Genomic DNA, 26,432 nt, shown 5'->3' with positions numbered 1-26,432 from the left:
AGGTCTTGGTACAAGTTCTTCATGCTAGAATGTTCTGTGGGCTAACACAGCAAACAGACTTGTGTCAGGCATCCAATGGCCAATTTTACCACTATATTTTAGAGATGAAAGTGGTTTTTCAATTGGTAGATTTCAGAAAAGATGACATAAGAGATGACAAACTTCTAGAATTCTCAGTGTTGTTGGTTTATATGTAAGTGGTGCTATCTTGAATAGCTCAGTGGCAGTATGATTTTCATTTTCTTTTTTTTTTTTTTAAGTTAAAATGAATTATAATCCACATAGTTTGGATATTGTTGTTGCAGCCTCTGGATGTCTACAACAAAGTCAGAAAGCCAAAACTGGTTGTTGCCAGAAAAGTTAAATGTTACATGTCTGCATCTCCATCATAAGCTAAGGTTAAAGGTTTCAGTCGGTTGTTTTGCCTTCTTTGGGGTTTCTTTGGCTTTTTGCTGTAAGAAATTCATTAAAATTGGGAGAAAGAAAAAAATCAATCTTCAACTGTAATTTTTATTGTCTTATATTTAAAAAAAAAGCAAAATGAATTGATCAATCTAAATTGCCCACTTCCCCGCAATGCTAAATTCAACCATAGAAGTTGATGTTCTGGTCCCTTTAAATTTCACAGTTTTGTGTTTTGAAAAAAAAGTTAAATAAATTTCAAGTATTTTACTATTCTATAAAAGATAAATTATCCTAGTGTCCTTTAGTACAAACAGAAGCAACATTATAGTATAACCATCTGTACTTTGCCATAAAACTTTATAAATAATGCACAATTTATAAATAATACATGTTTGCCTAGATAGTTGAATAAGATTATGTATTACTATAACATCTTTCTCCAGTAGTAATTCAGTATAAAAATGTACAGTCCACACAAAACAACTTTCTTGGTATACTTTGAAGGTAGCAAACTTGAAAAGATGACCTGAAATGGCACAGGCTCATCTCAAGAGGTTATGTAGCTCAGATTTTATAGATTTTTAAGACTAACGCCTTATTTATTTAGAATTTCATGTGAACACTGAATGAATACAACATACTTATTTCAGGCATTAGTTTTTTTTTCCAGTGTTATAGGCAACTAAAAGTGTTTTCTTTGAAATAGAGACATTAGATTTTTAAATATTTAAACACTCACCAAGCTAGATAAATCATGGAGACAATAAAGATGAGTAACACAAATGCCCCAGCAGCTACACCATAAACCCAGGTCTTTAGTCTCCCATCTAAGAAGAATGGATATTAGGCATTAATTTACATTGGTCTGGGATACATATGACAGTCTTTAACTATGACCAATGACCAGTCACATTTGACCAATTCAAAACTCAAAGTGAATTACTGCTTCAGCACAGTTATTGATTAATGTAAAACTGTATTATGAGTTAGATGCTGCTCTGTTAAAGATAAATGAACAATGAAATTGAATTGAAAAGTAGCAAACAGTGTTTGTGTTCAGATGTATGGTTTATATGCCTAAACATCTGCTGCTTCTTACCTGAATTTTACTTCAGATTCAACGTATGTGTTATCTACATAAACATTTTCTTATGATTTCCTACCAATTTTAGAATGACAATTATAAGAAAAGATTAAAAGTATGCACTTTTAAGAAAGTCCCACAATCTAGAGTTGATGCAGACAAGTATTTGAACATTAACTCTGTCATTTTAACATTTTAGTTACAGATGAAAGTGAATATATTTAACATTTTTTTGTGATTAATAATCTGTCTAGTCTGTATATTCGGTATGCTTTAAAATTGGTTTGACAATATCATTTGCAAAGAAACCACTTTGAATAACATAAAAGTATTTCTAATTTTTACTTCTACCTTTTCTATTATATGGAATTAGGTATGACAGGATCTTTTCTAATTTGTTTTTCTGGTCTTTGAACTTCTTAGTTTTATGCTCTGAATAAACTTCAAACACAAGATGCTATTAATGATGTTGCCTAACTTAATTTGATCCCAACATCAACATATTTCTGTTGCCTATGTATAATTAAATATATGATGTTAGTGTTAAAATTATAAATTGGGAAAAATTGACCCCATGGAGACTCTGGTTTATTCAATATTTGAAAGGCTTCAGAAGCAAATGAATAGTATACAATGTTTTCTGCCTGCAGTTGGATCAACTTAGAGGGTCATTTGCAGGGAAGAAAATAACTCAATTAGTATTCTAAATATTGTTTCTTTTCAATCCTAAGGATTAAAAAAAAATTAGCTGAGTTTAGAATCAAAAGAGCTATTCCACCATTGGGTTTCTCTGCCCTGAAAATTCTTCAAGTATTCTTTGTTTTTTTCAGAAAGCAAAGAATTTCTGCCATTTCCCAAGATATGTACCTTTTAAATATATTAAAATTCTCATTTGGGGGAAACTATATATTGAATTTAAAATAACTGCAATAATATTATTCTCTTTTTAAAAAGCCTGGTTTTAGTGTGAGGAGACCTACTTAAATGCTAGGTCAAAGTCAAGATTGCTAATGGACATTTATTAGTACACATCATAAACATTGAGAGAAGAGTTTACTAAGCTTACACAGACAAATCAGCTTTGCAAAATAAATTATTTTCAGCCAAAAACCTAATTAAAACAGGAATAGTGTAGATAAAATTAATCATCCAAATATTTAAAATACTTTAATACTGATTCTTCAGTAGAAGATATTTTGACTTGATTGATTAGAAATAGCTATGTAAATTCCTTTCTTTCTTTCTGTGTTCCTAATGGTGCTATAAAGTAGACTAGCCTGGCTCTGCCTGGAGATTTCCTTTGGTTATGAACTAGTAATTCCTTCAGGGTATGAAAAAAAGTGGCATGATCTTAGCAGCTACATAACACTTGTGGGACATTTTCAAGCACCAGGTTAGTTCCAGGGCTGAGTGTATTACTGAGTCCAAACAGGGAGAGAAAATGTGCATAGTAGGGAGTAACACTTTAGCATCACTTTGGCAGGGCTTCCAGCTTTTGCACATGTGGGCTTCAAGTCCATTACTAGATATGTTAAGAGCAAATATGAAAACGATCTGGTCAGTCACAAAGTTTGGATCATTCCATCTAAAAGGGAGGGTTCCACCCCTACTCCTGCGTATCTGGTGCTAGTACATATTCTGAGATTTTTGAATATGACAACTTTTAGGGCTGATATAAATTGGTGGCTACCAAGTGTCCCCTGGCAAAAGACTGCATTATTGAAGTTCCTAGTTAAGGTCCTAAGTATTAATTCTTTGTGATCAAATAGAAAATTCTCAAATGTGTGTATAGTTTTATTTGTCACAATTATGAAGGACCATATACTTTTTTCTATTTCATATTTTCATCATTGTATCTCTATTCAATGTACAATTAATTATACTTGTAGCATTATGAATAAGATTGAAATAAGTAATATCAATCCTAAAATTTTTCTCAGAAGAAAGTAATCTCATTTATATAAACTTTGGACATAAGTGACTTTATATACAATAAAGATAAAAAGATAAATGAATAGTCATGTCAGAATAAATAAAATGAATATCAGAATGAAATAATAATAATGTGTCATGTTGAAGTGAAATAATAATGCTTCATGTGAAAATGTTTGCTTATTTACAAAAAATCCTTTGGCACTGGCTAAATGTCTAAACAAAATATTCTGAATCAATGCTGTCTAGTCATTTCACCTGGTCCAAATGGCTGCAGAAACCAGGTCCGGCCCCGTCCTGCTGGGTTGCTGGAAGGCTGGGTTGGATGCACTGCCCGACTGGTTTTCACGTCTCCTCTCTTGTCCTCCATGGTGGGTATCACCACCACAGGGATAAGTGTGCACTGCTCGAGTGTGCTGTTAGAAGACATGACCTCAGTGTACCCCTCTTCACAGCGGCATGCCTTTGTCTGCAGGAGAACAAGAAGAGTTACACTAGGCACACAAGAGAATCTTTGAAAGCAGAACAAACTGTACTTGGAGAACTTTAAAGAAGGATTGTTTGAGAGATTGAACAACATAATTTCTGTCTTAGCTACATTTAAAAATCTCTACTTTTGGTATTAAATAAAGTTATTCTAAAAGTAGGCACATTCAGAATTATTTACATTTCTTTAAAAAGCGGTCTAGATGGGTGCAGTGGCGCACGCCTGTAATCCCAGTGGCTCTGGAGGCTGAGGCAGGAGGATACTGAGTTCAAAGCCAGTGAAGTGCTAAGCAACTCAGTGAGATTCTGTCTCTAAATAAAAAATACAAAATAGCACTGGGGACATGGCTCAGTGGTTGAGTGCCCCTGATATCAATCCCCAGTACCAAAAAAAAAAAAAAAAAAAAAAAAAGTCTAAAAATAGAATTTTTCTATCTCAAAACATGTTTGGGGGAGAAGGGGATGGACTTCACAGAGGGGTGAGAGATGATGGAGGCAACTTATCTATCTTCATGAATTCTCACATACCTCACTGCAGTACGAGTGAGGCTGACTGCACGGAGGGTTACAAGACCTATCAGCATCAGGCTGGCTCACCACCAAGCAGCCCCCTGCAGGACAGAAGAATCATATTTTAACAAATAGCATGTCTTGTTATAGACTTGTCTTTGAATTTTGAACCATCTGGGAATCCCTAGGATTTTTCACTCTATGAAATATTTGGTTGATCTTTATCACTTTATTTAACAACTTGAAGCCCTTTTTACTCACTCTGGGAGCACAGTGCCTGGTACTTAGTAGTTGTACAATACGTGTTTGTCAAAAAGGTGATTTTATAGCTGCTCTTTTTGAAAATACTAGCGGCACACAACCTCTTTCTGTCAGCAGTTCCTGAAGCCAAACTCAACAAATTTGAAAAGCAAATTTAATTTTCTTTTTAAAGTTTAAATTCTTTCTTGGCTATTTGAAATAATATTTTTCAAGACCTTGAAATAACTCTTTAAATTATGTGACTAACAAATAAGTGTATTTTTTGATAATGGACATTTTGTTTTGAGAAAAATCATTACTGCTCTTATTATAGGGGGTAATGGAGGGGAAATCAAGAAGACAAATGTAGCTACCATGTTCTTTATTCGCATTATTTTCTTAACTTGATATTGTAGCAATTTACTATTCTTTGTTTTCCAGCACAGTACCAACTATGCCTGTTGTTAAGTGATGTTTTTAAAGATGGGAATAAATGTCTGAAAGAAATAACATTGTTAACAGGAGAGAACCCATAGTTTCAAATTATATTTGTTCATTTTAATAGACTTTTAGCCAAGCAAAAATATTTCTTTGTTTATGGAATTGATGATCCTCTGGATTTAATCAAGGGTGTCTATTGTTAAAGCTTTGTCTTTCTGCATTACAAATACAAAATATTCATGGAAAAATTGTTATGGAAAAGCAGTTAGCAATTGCAAGGCAATTTGAGTCAAGTAGCCATTTAAGTTATTATCATTAAACACATGAAGGAAAGGAAAGCAATATCTCAAGTTTTTATAAGGACAATTCATAAATTAAAGCAATTGACCCAGGTAGGTAATATACTTTACAAGCTTGTATAGCTCTCATAAAGAATCTTATCTCTCCTAAAAGAAAAATGTATTTAGAGTTTATCACAAATTATTTGCACATTGGCTTTTTGGTACTAAACTGTATTAGAAAAAAAGAAATACATTGGATACTTCATTGCATTCAAAAGAAATTAAAATATGATTTCTATAATTAAGTCTTTAAAGGTTGACTTTACTCTGCAATGGGGAATAGTCCCAAATGTAGTGGGATAAGAGCTTCTTATATGTAGGAAAAGGGTAGGCAAATATTTGCATCCATATTTGAAAAAATGCAATAGGACCCTCTGGGGAAGCTGTTAAATTCCCTTAGAATAGTTTGAAGAAGAATGTAGACATTAATTTCCAAGCTCTGAGTTGAGTGGGTGACCTCTGTACACGTTCTGGTTCAGAAAGCCTATGCTTCCCTGTCTAGTGCTCTTTTAATCCTACCTCTCTTCTAATGGGGTGAGGGCAAATTTTGCTCCCCAAAACAACGCTGTGGAGAAAGCCACGAGTTTCCTAGTAAGGTGTCTTTTCTTTCTCATACATGTGTCCACTGGGAGATGCTATTACCAAGGGTTTCCTGATACAGCTTTCTCATGTGAAAAATCAAGACTGCAGTTTGAAATGCTGTTCCAGTTTTCACAGGGAGGAAATAAGTAATTAGGTTTCAATAAATCCTGGTAATTTAAAATTCAATACAAAATTGATGCTTTTCAAGAAGCATATTGATTCCTGCTCCTATTATCTTACCATATGTATTAAAGTTAAATTTATAAGTGGAAATTACTCAGAGGCATCCAAATGCACTAGGAGGGTCAAAACAACAGAAGCCAGTCAACAGGATCCCTGAGCAGTTCATTGTCAATACTCCTGTGGCTGGTATGCTATGGAGATTCCCATATATTAGATCTATGAAAAAAATTGTTTAAGGAGAGACATTAGATTTTGGGGTTCATGTGTCTGAAGCTGAGGATTGGTTCCAACCTTCATTTTTTCCTAGGAAATTTGCAGTGTAATTCTACATATCTGGCACCAAAGTTTCTTTCTCTTTTACTGGGTCCTTGGGATCCCTCACATTTACTGACCTCTCATACAAAGAACCTTTCAGTAACTGCTGCTTAGGGTAGTTCTGTGGAGATATGTTTAGGTCAAGGTACAATTAAAATAACTTCTTTAGGATTTCTTCTTTGGAAGTATAATAATATTGGGGTGGGAACACCAAAAAGGATTTTCAGATGCTCTGGATTCCAGATTTACCAACAGGTCTTTACTACTAATTAATAAATGTTCACAGTGATAGATACCTGAATTTAAGTAAGTATGTGGATTTGTATAGTTATGCTCCCCTGATAATATTTTTGGTCAGAATTTGTATTAGCTTTAAGACTCACAAGTGCAAATAGTACAAAAATGTTTTTTTAAAGTAATAAATTACTAATATATAAAATTTCTATGAAAATAAATCTGAAAAATACTTTTACAAATAATTTATTATAATTAGATGGTATTTTAATTAAATAAGTTCTAGCAGTGATATATAAAAGGGTGATCTATGGGGAAGAATATGAAACATTATAAAATAAATAAGTTGTCACTGGTACCACATATGTATAGGAGTTCAGGTATACTAATCTCAGTCATGTGTTCAAAACTGAAAGATTATTCTTGTATCCTTCTTAATTTCTTTAATCAATTACATTTGTGTTATAAGAATATTTTCAAAGGCAAGAGAAGTTGGAGGTTTACCTGTTACATTTACCCCATCTGACCTTTGACACCAGACTGTTCGGGAAGAGCCTTTCCAAGCACTGGCCATCCATTTATACTCATAGCACTGTCCATCTGCAGGGATACAATAAAAATCCATAGGACTATTCTGTTGCCCAGGACAATTGTGGGGACAAAGGGCTAACAAAATTATTATGAACAGTTGACAAGTGATAAGAAGTTCATTTCTAAAGAGTCAAATGTCAATTTATTGCCTGGAAGTTGCCTTGCAAATATTGTGTCAATGTAGCTATGCACCTAAATCCCAACTAAATTTCATGCCTGCTATCACACTACTTTGTAATTTAATTTTATGGTTTGCTTTTAAAGTATCATGGAATATTAAACATGCAGACAGGTATGCAGAATAAATAAAAATATTCAGTTGCCTATCATGTGATTCAAATATGCCATTGAGTCATATTTACTTTAGTTTTAATTTGCTTGATGAATAAAGAAAGATGTAACCTTGATGTCCTGTCTATGACATTCCTTCCTGATCCTTTCCCTGTCGCAGCAGTGCACTCTCTTCCAAAGTGTATTTATGACTGTGGCATGCTTTTATTTTTATTGAGTTAATAAAAACATTTCCCATATTTTCTTTAAATGTTATGCAGTGTTTCTCTTTAGGTCTATAATTTATCTAGAGTAAAGTTTGTATGTTATGTGTGCTAAATATGGTTTTTAAAACATTTTATGGATAAAAATTCTGGCAACGCTATTCACATACTCATTCTGCACTTTCACTCTGCCTATTACTTATGTTAAATGTCCATTCCTGAGATTCTCTATCCTATGCCACTAGTGTGATTGTTTTACTCTTGACTGATTACTCTGTTTAACTGTCAATACTTTAGAGTAAACCTTGACATAAAGCTATGTAAGTCCCTTGATGATTTCTCCCACTTTCTCTTCTTAATAAAAGTCCGGGCTCTTTTTGGTATTTAACCTCTCCGAATTAATTTTAGGATTCATTTATCAGGTTACTTTAGCAATCTGCTCAAATCACATGGAATTTATAGGTAATTTGTATAAAATTAATGTTATGATATTGAGATTTTTTATCCATGAAGATGGCATATTTTACCAATATTTTAGTTCTTTATGTCTTTCAATAAGATTTTACAATTTTATACATATCTTACATCATTTTGTTAATTTAGTTCTACTTCTAGTTTTATTGTTAATGCAATTTTTCTGTCTAAATTTTATAACTAAGTCTTTTGATTAAAGAAAGATTAATTATTTGCATCTTTTTTTGAAACATAATGTTCCTGAACTCTCTTACTTCCAAATACTTATTTATTGATAGGTAACAGACAGGCATGAGTGATGGGAACAAGAAGGTAAAGGGATAATTCTATAAATTAGGCTTATTGGGCTAACCCCTACCATGCTTTCTTTTAAAAAAGCAATTTACCTGCTGCCCTATGTGACTTAAATCAATAGGATATGCTACATTCCTCAGCAAACAACCTGTTATTTGCAGGACAAAAATAGGCCCCGAAGGCTCCTCCCTGCCTCTATGAAGAACATGGGTTACCCTAAAGTGGGGGTGGGGGAACTCCATTTCAGGACTCCAGGAGACAGGATTATTATTATTTTTTTTAATTAATTAATTAATTTATTTTTTATTGTGAACAAATGGGATACATGTTCTTTCTCTGTACATAGAGTAAAGGCATACCATTTGTGTAATCACACGTTTACATAGGGTGATGTTGGTTGATTCATTCTGTTATTTTTTCCCCTTCCCCCCACCCCTCCCATCCCTCTTTTCCCTCTATACAGTCCTTCCTTCCCCCATTCTTGCCCCCCTCCCTAACCCTCACTCTAACCCTAAAACTAACCCCTCCCACACCCCATTATGTATCATCATCCACTTATCAGTGAGATCATTCTTCCTTTGGTTTTTTGAGATTGGCTTATCTCACTTAGCATGATATTCTCCAATTTCGTCCATTTGCTTGCAAATGCCATAATTTTATCATTCTTTATGGCTGAGTAATATTCCATTGTATATATATGCCACAGTTTCTTTATCCATTCATCAACTGAAGGGCATCTAGGTTGGTTCCACAATCTGGCTATGGTGAATTGAGCAGCAATGAACATTGATGTGGCTGTATCTTTGTAGTATGCTGATTTTAAGTCCTTTGGGTATAGGCCAAGGAGTGAGGAGACAGGATTATTAAAAGTAAATTCCCTTAACCATAAAACCTATAAGAATGAGTTTCAAATAGGACTGGTTAGCATGGCAGCACGGGTCAAACTGACCCCAGAGTTATCTTGGATCCATAGCATGCCATTATGATAGTAAAATATCCCCCTCATGGGGTAAGACCATCCATAGTGGGAAACTTAGAAGTCTGAGGTGATCTTATTGTCAGTCAAAAGTCAAGAGGTGAACCTGAGTAGGACTCTCTGGAAACTTCCCTGGAAACCCCAATAAAACTGGACCAGAGGGGTGCACCAGACCTCTCCTATATGAGAGGATCCACTCTTTCCCTTGTGTGTTCCCTTTTTCTCTTTTCTATTCCTTCTAATAAATTCATGTCTGCTATTCTGAGTAACTTGTCTGAAATCTTTCTGGCATGATAGCAAGAACCAGTGATTGAGGACATCTGCAGTTACTTTGATTCTGCAGATGACCTTGTTCTGCAATGTTTAAAAATTATCTTGAATTTTTTTAATGTGGAAAATTTTTTCTTGACGTTCAAGTTTGGCTTGAAAATTTTTATTGTAAATTATTGAATTCTATAGTCTTCCAGTAAGAATTAAAAATAATACCGTTTGTTTCTGTTAATGTGTAGAATTATATTAGATTTTCCTAATATTTATATATCTTTGTATTTATAGAATTAATTATAGTTTGTCATGATGTTAATTATCTATTAAATACACTATGATTTGGTTAGCTAATATTTTATTTTATATGATTTAGATATTTATTTTCATAGGCAGATTTATTTCCTTGACTGGTTTTACTGTCAAGATTATACTATCTTAGCAGTTGGGGAAATTTCACTGTTTTCCCCACTGGATTTGATTTTATTTACTTAAGATTTCAAATAAGTAAGAATTAGCATTCTCTTGTTTCTTCATATTTTGGTAAAATTTATAAATAAACCCATTAAGGTTTTATTTATAAGGTTTAGATTATGTGTATGTGTGAGTATATATTTGATAGTTTTGAATTTTTAATAATTACAGATTTCATGGTGTAGCCTTTCTATTGCTTATGATAAATTATAACATTCTAAGTTATTTTCATCGAAGTTTTACATTCATTAGCAAAAAACTATTTAAAGAATAAGATTTTTAAGCTCTTTTCTATTTGCAGTAGTATCAACTTTGTTTTTTCTTCATTGCTTTGTCTTGAGATGATCTACTTTATTAATTTGGTCAGAATCAAGCTATTGGATTTGTCTATTATTTTTTGTATGTTTTGTATCTCATGGATTTGTTCTTATGTTGGTTGAATTTTATTTCCTTTTTTCTTTTTTTTTTTAAAAGTTGAAAGTCTTTCTTAAGTTGAAAGCCTAGTGTATTTTTAGAATTTCCTTCTATGTCAGCATTTAAGGCTATAGGTTCTCTAGGTACTTCTATGTGTACATGAAGAGATTTCTTGTGCAATTGTTGTGTTATGGATTTCTAATTTTATTGCACTGTAATTGGGCATAAACAATTCTTTTTTCTTGACTTGGGAATTGTTCAATTTATTGTAAACCCTTAGCTTGTTCTACTTCTTTATCTACCCTGTCTTAAGTAGATGGAGTGTCTTATCTGATTGGTAAATTAGGAAGATTAAAGTGACCAGGCATGGGTATCTAATTTTATCTAATCCTTGGTTTAAATCATCTTGCTCATTTGTTTTTCATTTTAAGGGTTCTTGTTCAACATTCCAAGCCTTCTTTTTCAACTTTTAGTGCGAAGATGGTATTTGGATCCTGCTTGCTTTTTTGTTATATTTTTAAATTGTTTCAGGACACAAATAAAGGGGTTGTTTAGGACCACATTCTCTACTAGATAACAATTATTTTGCTTTCATGATATTTTAATGTTTTGTGGTTCTTCCATATGTCATGTACTGCCAATACGGAGTGAATTATTCTATTTGTGCATATATAAACACACCCAGACACATAAACTAATATGTACATATATGTTCTATGTCAAATTATATTAAAATTAAAATATGATCAATAATTTGACTTGTCAATTTCTGAGAATATAGTGAAATCTCTCATTTAGCTATAAATTTGTAATTTTTCTTTAATTTGGTCCTTTAAGTAAATGGAAAGATATTGTCAGATTCATGAATGATTATTGTTGTAAGTGTACAAACAATATGCTTTGAATTATCTTAGCCTTCTTTTTAGTTCAAAAAACTGGGAAGAATTTTTATGATATTTCACATTAATGAAGGTTGACAGGATTTTTCCTTCTTCTAAATCTTTATAATTCAGAATCTTACCCTTCATTTATTTCTCTGTCTTAAGTATAATCTTGGCCAATTTTCTTACTTAATAGAAAACTCCTTATCTTGTGCTTTTGTTTACTAACACAGAACTAAAATGAATAGGTTTCATTAATTGAAGCACTTACCATCACATGATTTTGTTTCTAACATCTGCTCTGGGCACAAATGTTGATTCTCCAGTTCTTGTATAATCACTGCTCTGGATCGGACCTGTATTCCACCAAAGCCTAAATCCTCACCATTCACACAGGTCAGCTGACAGAGGCTCCATGGAGACCAGTCCTTCAAGTAACAGTCACCTGCAAAACGCAGGTTTGTAGTTTATATCATTTTAATTCTAATCCCATAAGGCAATGTTTGTAGGTATGCTAGTCATATGTAATATTTATAATATAGATAAGCATCTAATAATTGCAACTTTACATGAAATTTTTTGAGTTTGCATAAATATTGTCAGTTTCTGAGTGACTATTATTGGACTATGTGTTGCTTAATGATATAAAATATAAACTAGGTTTGAAGGAACTTGACTACTATGATCATTTCCTAATAGAACAAATATTTGGTTAAAATCTACCATTGCTCTTGTCATTAGCATCACGAAGGAGTTTATTTAAACCTACCTACACACAGAACTTGACTTTGAGGTGTTAATAATTTCACAGGGGTATAAATTCTATGACTGAAAACAGACTAAAGAGTCTAAAACAGTCTACAACTGTTTTATTTATATTTCTTCCCAGAGAGGTTGAGGCAAGACAGCAAATTAAGCAGCTGGAGCAGTGGAAATGATGTTTACCTTTTCTCTGATCTACATCTTTAATTGAATTTATCCCCCCTTTTTTCAAATATCTATTGAAGAATAATAAGCTGTACATGCAAAAGGATCACAGATCATGGATGCACAGATAGTGTAATTTTCACAATTGATTGTATATGAATGTGGTCGACATTAATGAAGAACAGAACATCCCCAGAGTCTCAGAACACTCCTCATGTCATATATGAAGTCATGCCATTATGCACTTTTTTTCTGTGTCTGGCTTCTTTCACTCATTTGTGTTTGTAAGATCAACCACATATTTATATGGTTCTAATTTGTTTTTTCTTACTGCTATACTTTGTTCTGTTGTGTGCATATACCTGATTTATATATCCATGCTACTGTAGATCAGCATATAGGGAGTTGTTAATTTTTCATATTATGAATAATGTCATGAATATTTTAGTGCAAGCCTTCGATGAACTTATTATGTATATATGTATGTGTGTGTATATATATATACACTGGATATATAAATAAGTGTGGAATTGTTGAGTCATAGTATCCATGTGCTAAACATCTTCTACTATTTTGAGAATAGGGAAGATTTAATGAAATATTGCCTGAACCCAACTCTCATCCATTCTTCAAGACTGGTGTTTTGGTAATAGTCTTTAGAATATACAATTAATTATGATAGAGTCAAATCCAGAGGGCTTAATATCACTTTAATTATTCCAGCTACAAAACATGACTACTTCATATTTTCTTATATCACACTATATAAGACTAATATTAGAACAAAGTTACAAGGAGATCTGATTAATGGAAAAACTTCTTGTGTCATGATTATGAAAACCTGGAAATACATGAATTATTGACCAAGAAATAAATATATGACACAAGAGTGAATTTTTTGTGGACCTTTATTACAGAACATCATCAGTACTTCTAAAGTATAAAAAATCTAGTAAATTTTGAAAATGCTAAGAAACTAGATACAATTTTAAAGTAGTCTAAGAAAAGTTTTAGAAACATCCCTAGGAAATGCACATTTGGGTTACTCCATTTTTAAATTATGCAGGAAAAACTTCTAAGATTTGATTTAAAAAATATTTTAAAATCCTGTCTATATAAATATAGTATAACTTCATCTTAATGATTGCAAACTACATGGAAATATACCTTTCACTGGTAGGCTTTATCTCTATGCTTACTTAATATCATGCAGTTTGCAAAAACACCCTCAGTAAATGTCTTAACAGTAGTTTGAATTATATAATTACCATCTCCAAATAACCCATGTCAAGATCCAAATATTTAATAACAGCAGATGAAAGTGAGGCATTCCCTTCTACAAGACATACTTTTATATTATGACCATGTAAATTATTCTGATAATAGTAAAATTAAAACACCCCTGCCAAAGATGTGACAATTAAATGTATGAAATATATTTGCTAATTCAGTATTCTACTCTTTAAATAGTTCACATATTGCTAGCTTTCAAATCCCATCTTTAGAGAAAACTAGCAAGAAAGGAACTTGAATGAATAGATTATAAGTTAAAAGCAGTCTTCAGGATTTGTAATTAATTAAAATGGTATGTTTGCTCTGTTCTGTGTTATCATAGGATCCTGTAGGTTTCTTTCACATCATTTGCAACAGATTATAATTATATGTCTATTCGTTTCACTATTAGTAACTGTCTCTTCCATTAGAAGGTGAGCTCTGTGAGGACAGGGTTGCTTCCTCTCCCACTCGATGAAAACCTCAAGTCCAGTGACTGGCCTAAAGTTATACTTAACACATAAAGGTCAAATGAGTAGTGATTGTGCTGTGGGAAGCATGATGGAAAAACGCGGTGATTCTCCACAGGGAGGTACACACCCTGGTGAGGATGTCAGTTCTGCACAGTGAGGCAGATAGCACAATAATCCTATAATTGACACTGGACATTTTGGTTTTGGAATTGGTAGGCCTTCCAACTTTCAACCTTGGTCATATTTTGTTGACTATATGGTCATTCAGCACATCGAAGTCCAAAGTTTCAGTCCTTGGCCTTGCTACAGAGTCCTCACCTGCACTCACAGTCTCAGTTTTGGTCCACTGTGAAGCACAATGAGTTTATTAAGTAGGATTGTGAGTGAGATCTTGAGATAAGGACAGCTTCAGGGGCAGGAAATGGAACAGGGGAATTTCTGGATGAGCAAAAGGTGTATTGACAATTGTGGGAACATCTAAGAAGCAACACCTTGCCAGGCTCTAGAAAGTCAGATTTTATTTAACTGTGAGAACATTTTACATGACATCTATCTTAACAAAATTTTAAGTGCACCACATAGTATTGTTAACAACAGGTATAATGTTGTACAACAGACTGCTGGGACTTATTTATTTTTCATAACTGAAACTTTATGCCCATTTAATAGAAGTTGCTATTTAGATTTTAAGTCTTTATTTTCCAAATCTGAAATAAATGAAAATATTTGTGTGGGCAAAGATCATTACAACAGTTGAATGGCCTATAGTTCTAAGTAGTGGGCTATTTTATTTTCTATCCTGTTCAATTTTATTCAGTTCATCACCTTGTGATAACAATAAATAATATGTTACCATTATTGTCATCTCAAATAATTTATTTATTAAGAAATGAGTAAATTGAGTAAATGGGAGAGTATCTGATATTGTCACGTTGTCCAGTTTTTTAAATTGCCCATCTCAATTTAAAAATAAGTTTTCTTTTAAAATTACCATAACTCATCCTTTCATATAGAAAATGTTTTGTGCCTAATCATTATGTTTTTGGCAAATACTTACTTTAATTTTTTTGAGAACACAAAGGACACATTTTTTAGAGAAATACATATTCTTATAAGAAAATTGGAGAATAAAAAGTTTCCATTTGAGAATAAAATATAAGAATTCATTTCTAGTCTGCTAAAAAACTGTTGCCTCAATATCTTTCCCAAAGATGGTTTTACTAGAAGATTTTGACCTAAAATATCCCAAACAATTCTCTGCATCAAGCCCAAACTCCTAAATATGAGCTTATCTTGCCTTCCATTTTTTATATACAATTCAGCATACAACTATGCTATTTGGCACACAATATTTTATATCATGCAACCATTGCATAACATTGAATCTGAATGAAGTAGTTCAATATTTTATTTCATAATCTTATTTTGCTTTCTAGTAGCAAGAAATTTGCTTTTTTTCTTTTTGAATTCTTACTGATTCTGTATTTTTCTACATTTTATGGTTTAACACAGCATATACATGTCTGAATTGTTGATTCCACCCAGGACTCAGAATGAACTTTTATTATGAGGACTTAAATCTTTCATTAGTCATTTTGTGTTCCAACATTGCCTCTCCCTCACTCTCTATTCTCTCCTTCTGTAAATCTCAAATAGATCATTTAGTTCTTATTTTCTCAACAGTTATTTCATGCTTTCCCTGTCTATTATAGGCCTTAGACCTTAATACCATCTCTTTCACATGCTAAACCTCCACAGGGGTATTAAGAGAGGCCACAAGGAAGACTAGACTGTCCCTACAATCAGGAATGAGGCATGCCCTGATTTGTCCAAAGAAGCAGTGCCTGGCTGTTAGATATTGCTGAATTATATTATTGGCACATCTTAAATTATCCTATATATGCAACCCCCTCTTGACCCTGGTCCTGGGAAGAAACCTCCCAAATATGAATTTTGTTCTGCTATTGTTACCTGGGCAAGGCTGGGTGCAGGTTTCCTCCAGAACCATTTTTTTACTACCATCTATAGTGGGTTCAATGTCAGCACAGAATTCCTCATCCACTACTTTGCCAAAGTCATCAGATGACCCATCGCTCACTACACAAGAAATGTTCCTTGTTCTGGTCCCTTCTCCACACTGAGCCTCCTGGAATGGAGAAACAACTAATTACAAAAAGAAAAATAATCCATTAGAGAACTCATCCCTTATAGTCATCTCTGCACCATTGATTTTGATTTATGAATACTTAGAGACGCATTTGAAACCCTAGGGAAGAAGCCTTCCAGGGCACAAGCTATAAAGCATACCCTGAACAATTTATTTTGTTTTCCAGTCAAAGACAGGAAAATACATTCTCATTAAAATGAATCAGTCTCCACATGATTTTAAAAGTACAGGACAGGGAGTGTTTGTTATCAAAAGTAATTAAATTATTATGAAATGGCAAAGTAACTAACATCAATAAGAGGAAACCTGCAATCTGCAAGCTCTGAAGAATATTTCTGAAACCAAGTTTCTGTAGATGAAGGATACACACTTTCACACAATTCAAAGATTAGATACCTGCACTTGACATGGAGACCACTGGCCATATTGCCACTGATAACAGGGCTTCACTGGGCAAGGCTTGGACTGTTCCATCAGGGAAGGGCATGGTCTTCCATCACCCTGAAAGGGTTGGGTCACTGTTCGTCTTCGGATCATTTTTCCTGAAGAGATAAAAAGCAACACAACTTCAGTGGCATGTTAGAATTTTGCAAGCCTAATACCTTACTGGGAGAAGGTATCCCAGAGGCTTCTCTTGAGACCCAGGAACAAGCAAGGTTTAAATGTTTTGGAAAGAAAGACAACCAATTGGACATTTTGAAGATTATCTGATATGACTTAAAGCAGAGGAACATTTTATTTTTATATATCTTGATCACTAGCTTAATGCTAACTCCAGTACCAACAAACCTGTGAGGCCACATGTTTGAGAACATTTTGACCAAGAGGACCAATCTGAAAGCTGACAGTTCACAGGGCATTCCACCACACAGGATGCGTTCATCTGCCAGTGCTTCTCCAAGGACAGCTGAAAGAAGAGAGGTAGATCTGTTGGTACTGACACAGAAGCATGGCCACAGCATATTGTTGTTGGGGGAAGCAAGTAAGAAAGGAGAAGGGAGGAGAGAGGAGGAAAAGGGGAGAGGAAAGAGAAGGAAAAGAAGCTGCATGATAGTACAAAAAGATATCTGAAAAACAAATATCCAAACTATTAAAAGTATAAAATGGTTCAACCCAGGAGAGTGGAAGTCAAGGATGAATGGAGGGGACCAATGACTATATTTTCTGTATTATACATGTGTGAACATTTTCAATAAGCAATGAAGAAAAGTGGATTTAATGAGAATTGGTTGAATTTTCCAATGAAATGGCAAAGTAAGTGTAAGTAAGATTACTTTCTATTTAAAAACCAAGAATATTATCAATATCTGGATTACTTATATATGCAGGATATTATATCAATTATTTTTACACATACATGTTAAACTGAAAAGTAAAAAGGAAAGATATTAAAGACAAATTGCCACTCATAACTAATGATATAATGTATTGATATAATGTGAAATATCAGTTTTGGGGCTGGGGTCCCAATAGCTTAGTTGTAGAACATCTATCCAACACTCATAAAGCCCTGGAGTTCAATTCCCAGTATCAACAAAACAAAACAAAACAAAACAAAAAAGAAAGAAGAAAAAAAAAAAAGAAAAACAAGTCAGTTTTTTAAGTAAGCTACCTTTCTCTTTAGAGAAATGAGGGTCCTCAGAACTTTTTGATTCTGAATGTTTAATATTCACTTTTTCCCCCCACAGAGATTCTCTCTTCTAAAACTGATATGAGCAGCTAACTGGTATGATTCAGTTATTTTGGCATTAAGCCTCTCATCGTATAATAACATTGTACATTTTATTGGCATTTGAGTTCTGTTAGCTATCCTTTCCAAATTTCACTTTAAAAATATAAAGAAGAGGTTTCAAGTTCATCTCCTGTATATTCCAACATTTAAAAAGTCTAAAGTAAAAAGTAGAATTGAAATATGAAAATTTAAGTTTGGTAGGAGAATAAAAAATTTTTAATTGGTAATTCTTGGAATTTTTCAAGACCTTCAATTTTTGCATGAAAGAAAATTTCTGTATTTTACTTTAAACAGTCACAGAAGATGGCAAAAGAAAATTTTCTGAAACATGCTATATTTCAGTCTATCTCTTAGCCCAAAGTTATTCACTGAGAAAGGATTAGATCCATGCTTGGTGTACTACACCTCTTGGCAGGCACTTCTATTATATTTTGCACTAGAAAATCTGACAGAGCTGAGTATCTGAGATGAAAACTTTTACTGTATTACCTAGTTTAAGCTTCAGAAAGTCACTGGTGGTATATTCCTATATGAACATAGGAAAGTTATGTCCAATTCATTCTATTGGCTTTCCTATTCCCATCCTTCTCCTTTCCTTTCATTCCCCTTTGTCTAATCCACTTAATTTTTATCCCCAACTTCTTTGTGTGTTAGCATCTACATATCAGAGAGAACATTCGACCTTTGGTGTTTTGGATTAGCTTATTTCACTTAGCATGATAGTCTCCAGATCTATCCCTTTACTGGCAACAGTCATACAGTTATTCTTTCTCATGTTGTATTTTTTTTTATTTGTTATCTACCTAGCTACTCTCTACCAATCATCCATCCATCTGTCTATCTAAACATATGAGCCTAAGTAAACTTAAGTAAATCAATTCAGGGTTCAAAGAATAGGAAATGAGAAACCGATTACTAGGTACAAGGTGAGTAAATATCTCAAACACACACAAAACACAGCATAAAGAATGGTACATAAATGCTAGGTATGTTTAACCCTAATTTTCCTCTTTGTTGGGCAGTAATGACACCTTTCTCTGTGGCCATTAGAGAAGCAGCAAGAGTTACCCACTGCTGTTGCACTGAATGTAGGGTTTGCACATGAATTAGTAGGTAGGCAATCAGCCCATTGTTCACAAAGATGGCCCAGTTTTTCTTAGAGACTACTGCAACCACAGAGGTGGATAAAATGGGATGTAAACTGTTAAATCTAGTTCCCACAGAGAGGAGCAGTGAAGACACTGTTTGACACAATGTTAGAATTTAAATCCCTAATTGTCATTGCAGCATTTAAATATAATATTTTCACTTAATCCTGGCTCTAAAATAATTAAAATCAGTTATTCCACAGATTTTTACTCATATTTCACGTTAGAAAACAAGGATCCTATTTAGACCTCTGTCCTTCAGTCACTGAAATATTTAAAATTGGTCTTGTGAGATTTGGGTTCAGTCAGAGCTATTCATTTTATATTACATTCTGATCCAGGAGGGCATCTATGGGTGCATTTGCAAAACAGAGGCCATATTAATCAACTAGAGGTAGAAGGCAGAGAACTCTGCAGCCACTATATAACTATATTACTCTTCATTCATAATGATGTTTTTATAATGTTTACAATGCTTCTACATTATTAGTTTCAAAACTAAAATGATTTTCATTTGAAATTTGAATTATTTGAATCTAAGGTATGAATAGAACAAGTTATGTTGTAAGAGTATGTGGGGAGGTGTTTATTATCTAAACAGCTTGGTGTTTTAGCACATCTGAGGGTTCTGCTTCATGGGCAGAGATGTAAAGAAGTTAAGAAGTTAAGGTAGATGCACATGATAAAGGTATTAAATGGATTCAAGTATTTCTATCCAGATTTTCTTGGGAATTGGAACAACTTACTCTAGGTTTATAATAAAATGCTGACAGAATTCTGTGGTGAGTCAGTCTGCTGAGCTCATAATGATGTTACAAGTTCTACCTCCCATTCTATTCTACTGAGGCTTCTGTTGGTTTTGGCTTGAGCTTGACCCAGAGGACCTCAAAGGCAGAGGAGTTAAACTTGTTAGGAATGTGAGTGCCTTTCTTGGCATGGAAATTGGAAAAAAAAAAACATTACAACATGACTAAGAGAGGTCAACAACTGTATCCCTTACATTTCATAAGGTCATCCCTAGCAATGATGACATTATTTTCCATCAACTAGAGAACTGACAGTTAAAATTCTCTGTACCTGAAAGATGATAACAGCAGACCCAACTTCTTTGTTTGAATTTCAAACTCACTTATCCAGATCTGAGAACTTGTATTCTCACAGCTGGGTATTAGATCCTAATATCAAAATCTGCTGCCAAACCACATGAGATCAATGTTTAACAACAGAGAGAATAAATGATGGATCTTGGCAGGTGTCCCAGGCACTACACAAAATTCACATCAAATTACAAAAGATGATGAGTAGTCTGATTAAGATTAATTGCCTTTATTCATTTTGATTACTTATTGTTTCCCAAGCATTTCTTTCAGAATAGGCTAATTAGCATACCTTTGGGCTCCAAACAGAACAAAACCCAGGAAATTATATGTGGAAATCTCTAGTGTTGGATACTGTGTCTTTTCAAGAGAGTACTAAACAGCCTGTGAATAGTATAGATAAACATCTGTTGGCAATGAGCTGCACAGAGCACAGGTCACTAGGCTCAAAGTGAATTGAAATTATCAGGGAGGAATTTTCTCAAAAAGATCAAACATAGTACCCACCCACCTCTTCGCAATATTTCAGGTCAACTGACTTGCCATCACTTCGAACGCAATCCAACATCCTTGTTTTAATGCCATTTCCACAAACTGCCTTCTCACTCAGCTGACATGTACTCCAGTCTGAAAGGAAAGGAGCCCATTAGAACAGAAGGCTATGCATGAAACAGATTTCAAATGAAACTCTGATGACCTGAATCCCATACTTAATTCACAACTGCCTCCTAAGCCCCACAATCAATCATGCCACATGCAGAGCATATGGGTCCCAGCTTTGCACATATCAGGAGTCAAATGGAATTGCTGGGGTTGCACATTGCTGCGGGGATTATTCTTCAAGGCAGATGTCTACTTGACAATCTTGATAGCTAGCCGTTTGGTGATGTTGTAAAAATGCCTTTGGCCTACTGATCAATGTCACTTAAAAGTGTTTTTTTTTTTTTTTCCTAACACAAATAACATTTAAAATTTTAGCATTATTTCTTGTTTAGTAAAATAATCATAATTTTAGTGAATGGTATTTTGTGTAGTTATAGTCAAATGAAACCCTATGCATTTCACTTACTGTCCATACTTAGAATACTTTAAAAAATAAACCTATTTATTTCAAAAATCATTTTGGGCATATTTACTTAATTCTCTCATTTTATATCTTCTGTAAAATAATTTCATGATTTCTTTTCTCCCAGGATAATATGGTTTGTATGTCCCAGAGACATTGATTATCTTTGTGTTATGAAAGGAAATTGAAAACAAAAATTAAAAGAAACAAAAAGCCAATATGACATTTATGTGTTATGGTAAGATTTCTTGAGGATTTCAGTGTGGAAATTACCCAGAAAAATTCCAAAATCAGCTTTGATGTTGTCCCAAATCATATTAATCAATGAAATATTTTCTTCATATATGTGTCTTGATGACATTAAATGAATTTGAGGGAAAATGAAATTTATAATGCCTATTTTTCTGAAAAATATTCGTCCATTTCTCCACTTTTGACAACAATAAGTCATTCTCTTTGGCCAGGTTAAGACTGTTGACATTTTTATATAAAACTAATTATGTTTATAAATGATCCACATATCCCAAGAATTGTGGCTGCAGTAAATTATAGCAATTAAACATATTTTTCAAAAAAACACATCTTTCAATGCATCTGATATCTGTGCTAAAAATATTTCTTTTAATTGCACCTTCCCAGAGTGGGAGGATGTATTAAATAAGATGGCTTAGAATATTCACAACCTACTTTATGGGCCAATGTCGATGTGATATTTTTATTCTCTATATCTTCATGTCTACTAAAAAATAAAACAGATACATCTTTCTGTCATTTAAAATCTAATTATTTCTGGGACAGTAAGTTGACATGCAAAAGGCACACAGATGCACATGGCCTACACTGATGGGCATGCCTCTGAGTCGGCAGAGGGATTTGGCCTTTCACTCCATGGTGAGGTGGCTACCCCGTACCTGTTACATTATAATCATAGTGGTAGCAGTTTTTGTTCAGGTTGCAGGGTTCCTTCTCCACAGCATTCGGGCAGGATCTTCCTTCATCAGCAGGTTGTCTGATGGGATCTGCTGACCTTTGGCGGAAGCTGCTTTGATTGCAAGGCTTGCAAAGAATAACAGAACTCCTCAGAAAGGTGAACTATCAGGCACAGGACAGCTAGCACATTCAGGAGCATGCTGGGGCATGAGTTAGAGCATTTGGGCCACTGGCTAACTTGAACAAGTCAGTGAACCTCATTATGCTTCAGTTTCCATGTAAAAAATGAAGGTTTTGGTTGAGGTTGTGAAGTTCCATCTTACTACAAGATGACTAAGTCTATGTATCAAATGCTGACAACATGTTACAAACACATGAACATGCTCACATTCATTAATATAGAATACTAATCACACACACACATGTAAATTATCTGCACACACACACACACTCACACATATACTTCCTGAAGAAACATTTTAAGGACAACTTTAATTATCCAGTTATCAATGGTTATTGTTTTAATAATGCATGCATACACATGTACACTATGAGGATCTATGAGAACTGGCTTGCCTTTCTACTGACTGGTACAGTCTTCTGAAAACATTTGATTTCTAAGAACAGGAAACAGCTAAGGATGAGTTTTCTTAGACTTTTTTAGGCCCAAATTAATTACTTCCTCTTCTTCTGTTCCCATTGTACTTTGGCAGCACCACTAGAATAACACTGTTCTTATACAATATCTGTGTGTTCCTTTTTACTGTACAAGAACATTAAGATATCTACATCTTCTATATCCATCCTTTCTCTACACCTAATATATTTAATTCCTCAGAAACAGCAATGGCTAATCAGTATTTGTTTAACATAGGCCTAAGTGATGGAACAAGATACATTAAAAATATAAAACTCAAGAAGCACAGCTATTCAATTTGTTGAATTTTGTTCTCATTTCAAACATCTACTGGCAAAATCTCAGGAACATAACATGTTTCAATAACTCTCCCTTACATATGGTACAGCCTTAATTATTCCAAGATGATTATCCTTGGACACTTAAAACAGGAACCAAATGGACATAGTTGTAATTTAATGGTTCCTGTTATTAGAATCTCTGTTAATGAGTTTAAGAAGCAGTCAAGGTTCAACATTTCTATTTTATAAAATGGAATCTTTTTGCAATAGGATTTGAGACAATAAGAATCTCACAATTATAGACACAGTGACACTGTAGTATGTAGTTCAGGTAGTTGGCATAACTTCATATCTAATGCTATAGAATTAAAGGAGAAATTCATTTGTGTGCTCTTGTGAAAGAGATGATTCTTTATTGCACTTTAATCTGTATTGATGTCAACTGTTTTGCTGCTGCTGTATCAGTTAGTTTTCCATCAGCATCTTGAATAATGTTAACACTGAGATGGAAAAGCAATTTCTCCTTGGAAAACATGCACTAAGATGTTTTCTATATTATTATATTTCAACAAATTAATTCCACACTTGATGCACCTTTCCCATGGTTTTGACGCTACTTTTATTTTTTTATTTTTTTTAAAGCATATTAAGCAGGTTTTATTTAAAGGTAATAATACAGACTTCTCCCGGCAGGAAGAAGGGGGCCATGGCTGGTGTTCTAAAGTCCCCAGAAGTGAGCGCACCCTACATGTTTTATAGGTTAAAGTCTCTTTCGTTCTCCAGTTCTCTCCCCCCTTATCTCTCCTTCCTGCCTACGTGACTAGTAGGCCTGGTTTTGCATTAAGTGAGAAACCATGGGCACGGGGAGGGTTGATGCTACTTTTAAAAGGTAAAACTTTACAAAGGTACCCAAGGGTTAGTCAAATTTCTTATCTAAGTAGCCAGTGCTGTTTCAAATGACTCCCTTCCCAGAGTCCCATGGTAAAGCCCCTACGGCTACTGAAACCCAGGAGCTCTGTGTGATTTGGAACCCTTAGCAGGTGTTCCAAGCTCAAAGAGACAGACTCAGTGCATGGCAGAGACTCATCGATGTGTAGCTTCCTTTTTTCTACTCAGTTTTTTACCAGGATCTTTTGCTTTTTAGTGTTAATACTCCTGCTGCAGTACCCTAATTGTATGAAAGATTATTCCTATGATTTAAATAAATTGGCCTGGGCAAAAAGCAAAGTATGGCACTAAACTGACACCATTAAAGTACCTTTACAAGAGCTTCATTCTTTTTCCCTTTTCACTAAAGGGAATCATTATCACCATCTCAGCTTTTAAGAGGCTTTGTTTGTAAGCAAACTGAAAGCATTGTGTGCTGGGAGAGAAGGATGGGTTGAGAAGGAGCAGAGGCTTGCAAAAGGTGGAGCTTTTTCAGTGGGAGAGAAAGCAGTGCTAACATTTTACAGCACAGTTACAGAGTGAAGTGGCTAAGAAAACACACCTTGCTTTGGTAAATGTGTCACACAAATAGATTTTTACATTGACATTACTATGTTTTCTTTATATTTTTAAAGCTTTAGTGTTAAGGAATAAAGCAAACTCTATTTTAATAAAATAGTCAATCATCTCACCAAAGCACAACGGGTCCATGGACCCCATTCAGATATTACGCAGTCCTCAGGGCAAGGTAATTTGCACTCTCTGGAGCCCAGAGGCATCTCTTCTGGGTCACAGAGGTAATCCTCCACGTGTTCAGAAGGTCCATCTGCTGTATTCTGCATGCATCTAGGAGAAAACATATATATCAGTGAAGGAACCAGTACCAGTAGGTAATGGCTAACCCAGGGGATAGGTGGGGTTCCTTAAGACATCAACTTGGAGCAGGAAGTTTTGTGTCTAATGAGTCACATTCTCCAAAACTGAGGACTTAAAAGGATCTCTGCCTCCCCCAAATATTGTAGTACTTGAGCATGATTTAAAAATATCTGGAAGAAGTTTCAATTTTGGTGCATAACCCCTTTTATTCTTCTAAATGAAAAGAATGCATTCTATAGAGAAGGTAGAGCTCCTTCTATACAGAAGACTAGGCATGTGGTAGATCTATACAAGAGCATTCATGATAATGTTTTCAAAGATAACTAGAGGCATTTATCAATCTGTTTTGTCATTCTAAAAGTAATTTTAGCCTCCCATCTGTTGCTAACCTGAAAAGAAAGCCAGAAGCGAAAGGACAATTATAATTGTAAGAGCACAAATTCCCTAAATCTGGTTATTTGGATCTTCCTGTGTCTTGATATATTTTTAAATTGTCAGTTTTCCTTTTAACAAAACAAATTCAAACCCTTTATTCCATTTTATCTTACTGCAAGCATTCATGTAGGACTCAACTCTTGGGAATGTGTCTTCACTTCTCCCATAGTTAATAATCTCTCTGGCCATTTTAGTAATGGAAGGGAAAAACTTTATCCCTCATCTATAACTTGGAAAAGGTCAACCAAATTAATGGGTTTGGAAAGAGAACTGCATCAGAGGAGATGAACAGGAAGACTTGAGCTCTTAAGCCTCTCAGACCCACTGCAATGTGTTCAGCTGTCCGTTGAGTTATATCGCCAATTATACCTAGGTTCTCAACATTTCCTAGGGATTTACAATCAGTAGGGACATTGCATCTTCATAAATTTGCTTTGCAGAATCACTTTAATATATACTGCTGCCAAATTTAAGAGAAACATCCTTTCGTTCTGGGGTTTACTCAAGGACTGGAAAACTACCATTGGTCATGTCTTAGCCGAATTTGTAGCCTGAAAAATATCTATAAAACAACAACTTCTGCAACTCTTTTGCATACTGAATAAAAATTATAAAGCAATTATGAAAACATGAAGAGGTAGGTATTTGTATGACTTCATTACTGGAAAAAATCAAATTATACATCCCTTTGGAAGAATCTTAGTTTCCTATGAAAAAGTTCTATCTTCAATAGCATTTTTAAAGTTTTGTTTTGACTGCAGCTTGCAGGCAGATAATGCACTTCTATGCTTAAAAGTTGGATTCGAAACTAAGAAAAGATACATACATTCTTGGTAGTTACTGATACAA

The 26,432-nt window shown here is 34.1% G+C and overlaps 1 protein-coding gene across 3 annotated transcripts in view; it reads right to left on the bottom strand.

Annotated features, from left to right (window-relative positions):
• Nucleotides 1-211: 211 nt before the first annotated feature.
• The window catches only part of Thsd7a (thrombospondin type 1 domain containing 7A), a 414,330-nt gene continuing 388,109 nt past the window's right edge, over nt 212-26,432 (bottom strand). For 2 of the 3 annotated variants that reach the window (XM_047561721.1, XM_047561722.1), the window contains 12 exons: nt 24,965-25,118; nt 22,409-22,553; nt 20,943-21,058; nt 17,244-17,361; nt 16,851-16,996; nt 16,259-16,433; nt 11,887-12,060; nt 7,258-7,353; nt 4,436-4,518; nt 3,680-3,890; nt 1,145-1,232; nt 212-452 (listed from right to left, as the gene is read on the bottom strand). In XM_047561721.1, the coding sequence (XP_047417677.1) occupies nt 368-452; nt 1,145-1,232; nt 3,680-3,890; nt 4,436-4,518; nt 7,258-7,353; nt 11,887-12,060; nt 16,259-16,433; nt 16,851-16,996; nt 17,244-17,361; nt 20,943-21,058; nt 22,409-22,553; nt 24,965-25,118 (1,591 nt within the window). In that variant the 3' untranslated portion in view covers nt 212-367. The remainder of the gene's footprint in view (nt 453-1,144; nt 1,233-3,679; nt 3,891-4,435; nt 4,519-7,257; nt 7,354-11,886; nt 12,061-16,258; nt 16,434-16,850; nt 16,997-17,243; nt 17,362-20,942; nt 21,059-22,408; nt 22,554-24,964; nt 25,119-26,432) is intronic. The other variant, XM_047561723.1, reaches the window with a different exon arrangement.

This window comes from Sciurus carolinensis, chromosome 8 (genome assembly GCF_902686445.1).
Source record: "Sciurus carolinensis chromosome 8, mSciCar1.2, whole genome shotgun sequence".
NCBI lineage: Eukaryota > Metazoa > Chordata > Mammalia > Rodentia > Sciuridae > Sciurus > Sciurus carolinensis.
Note: the sequence above shows the minus strand (reverse complement) of the source record. Positions and strands in the feature narration are given on the sequence as shown.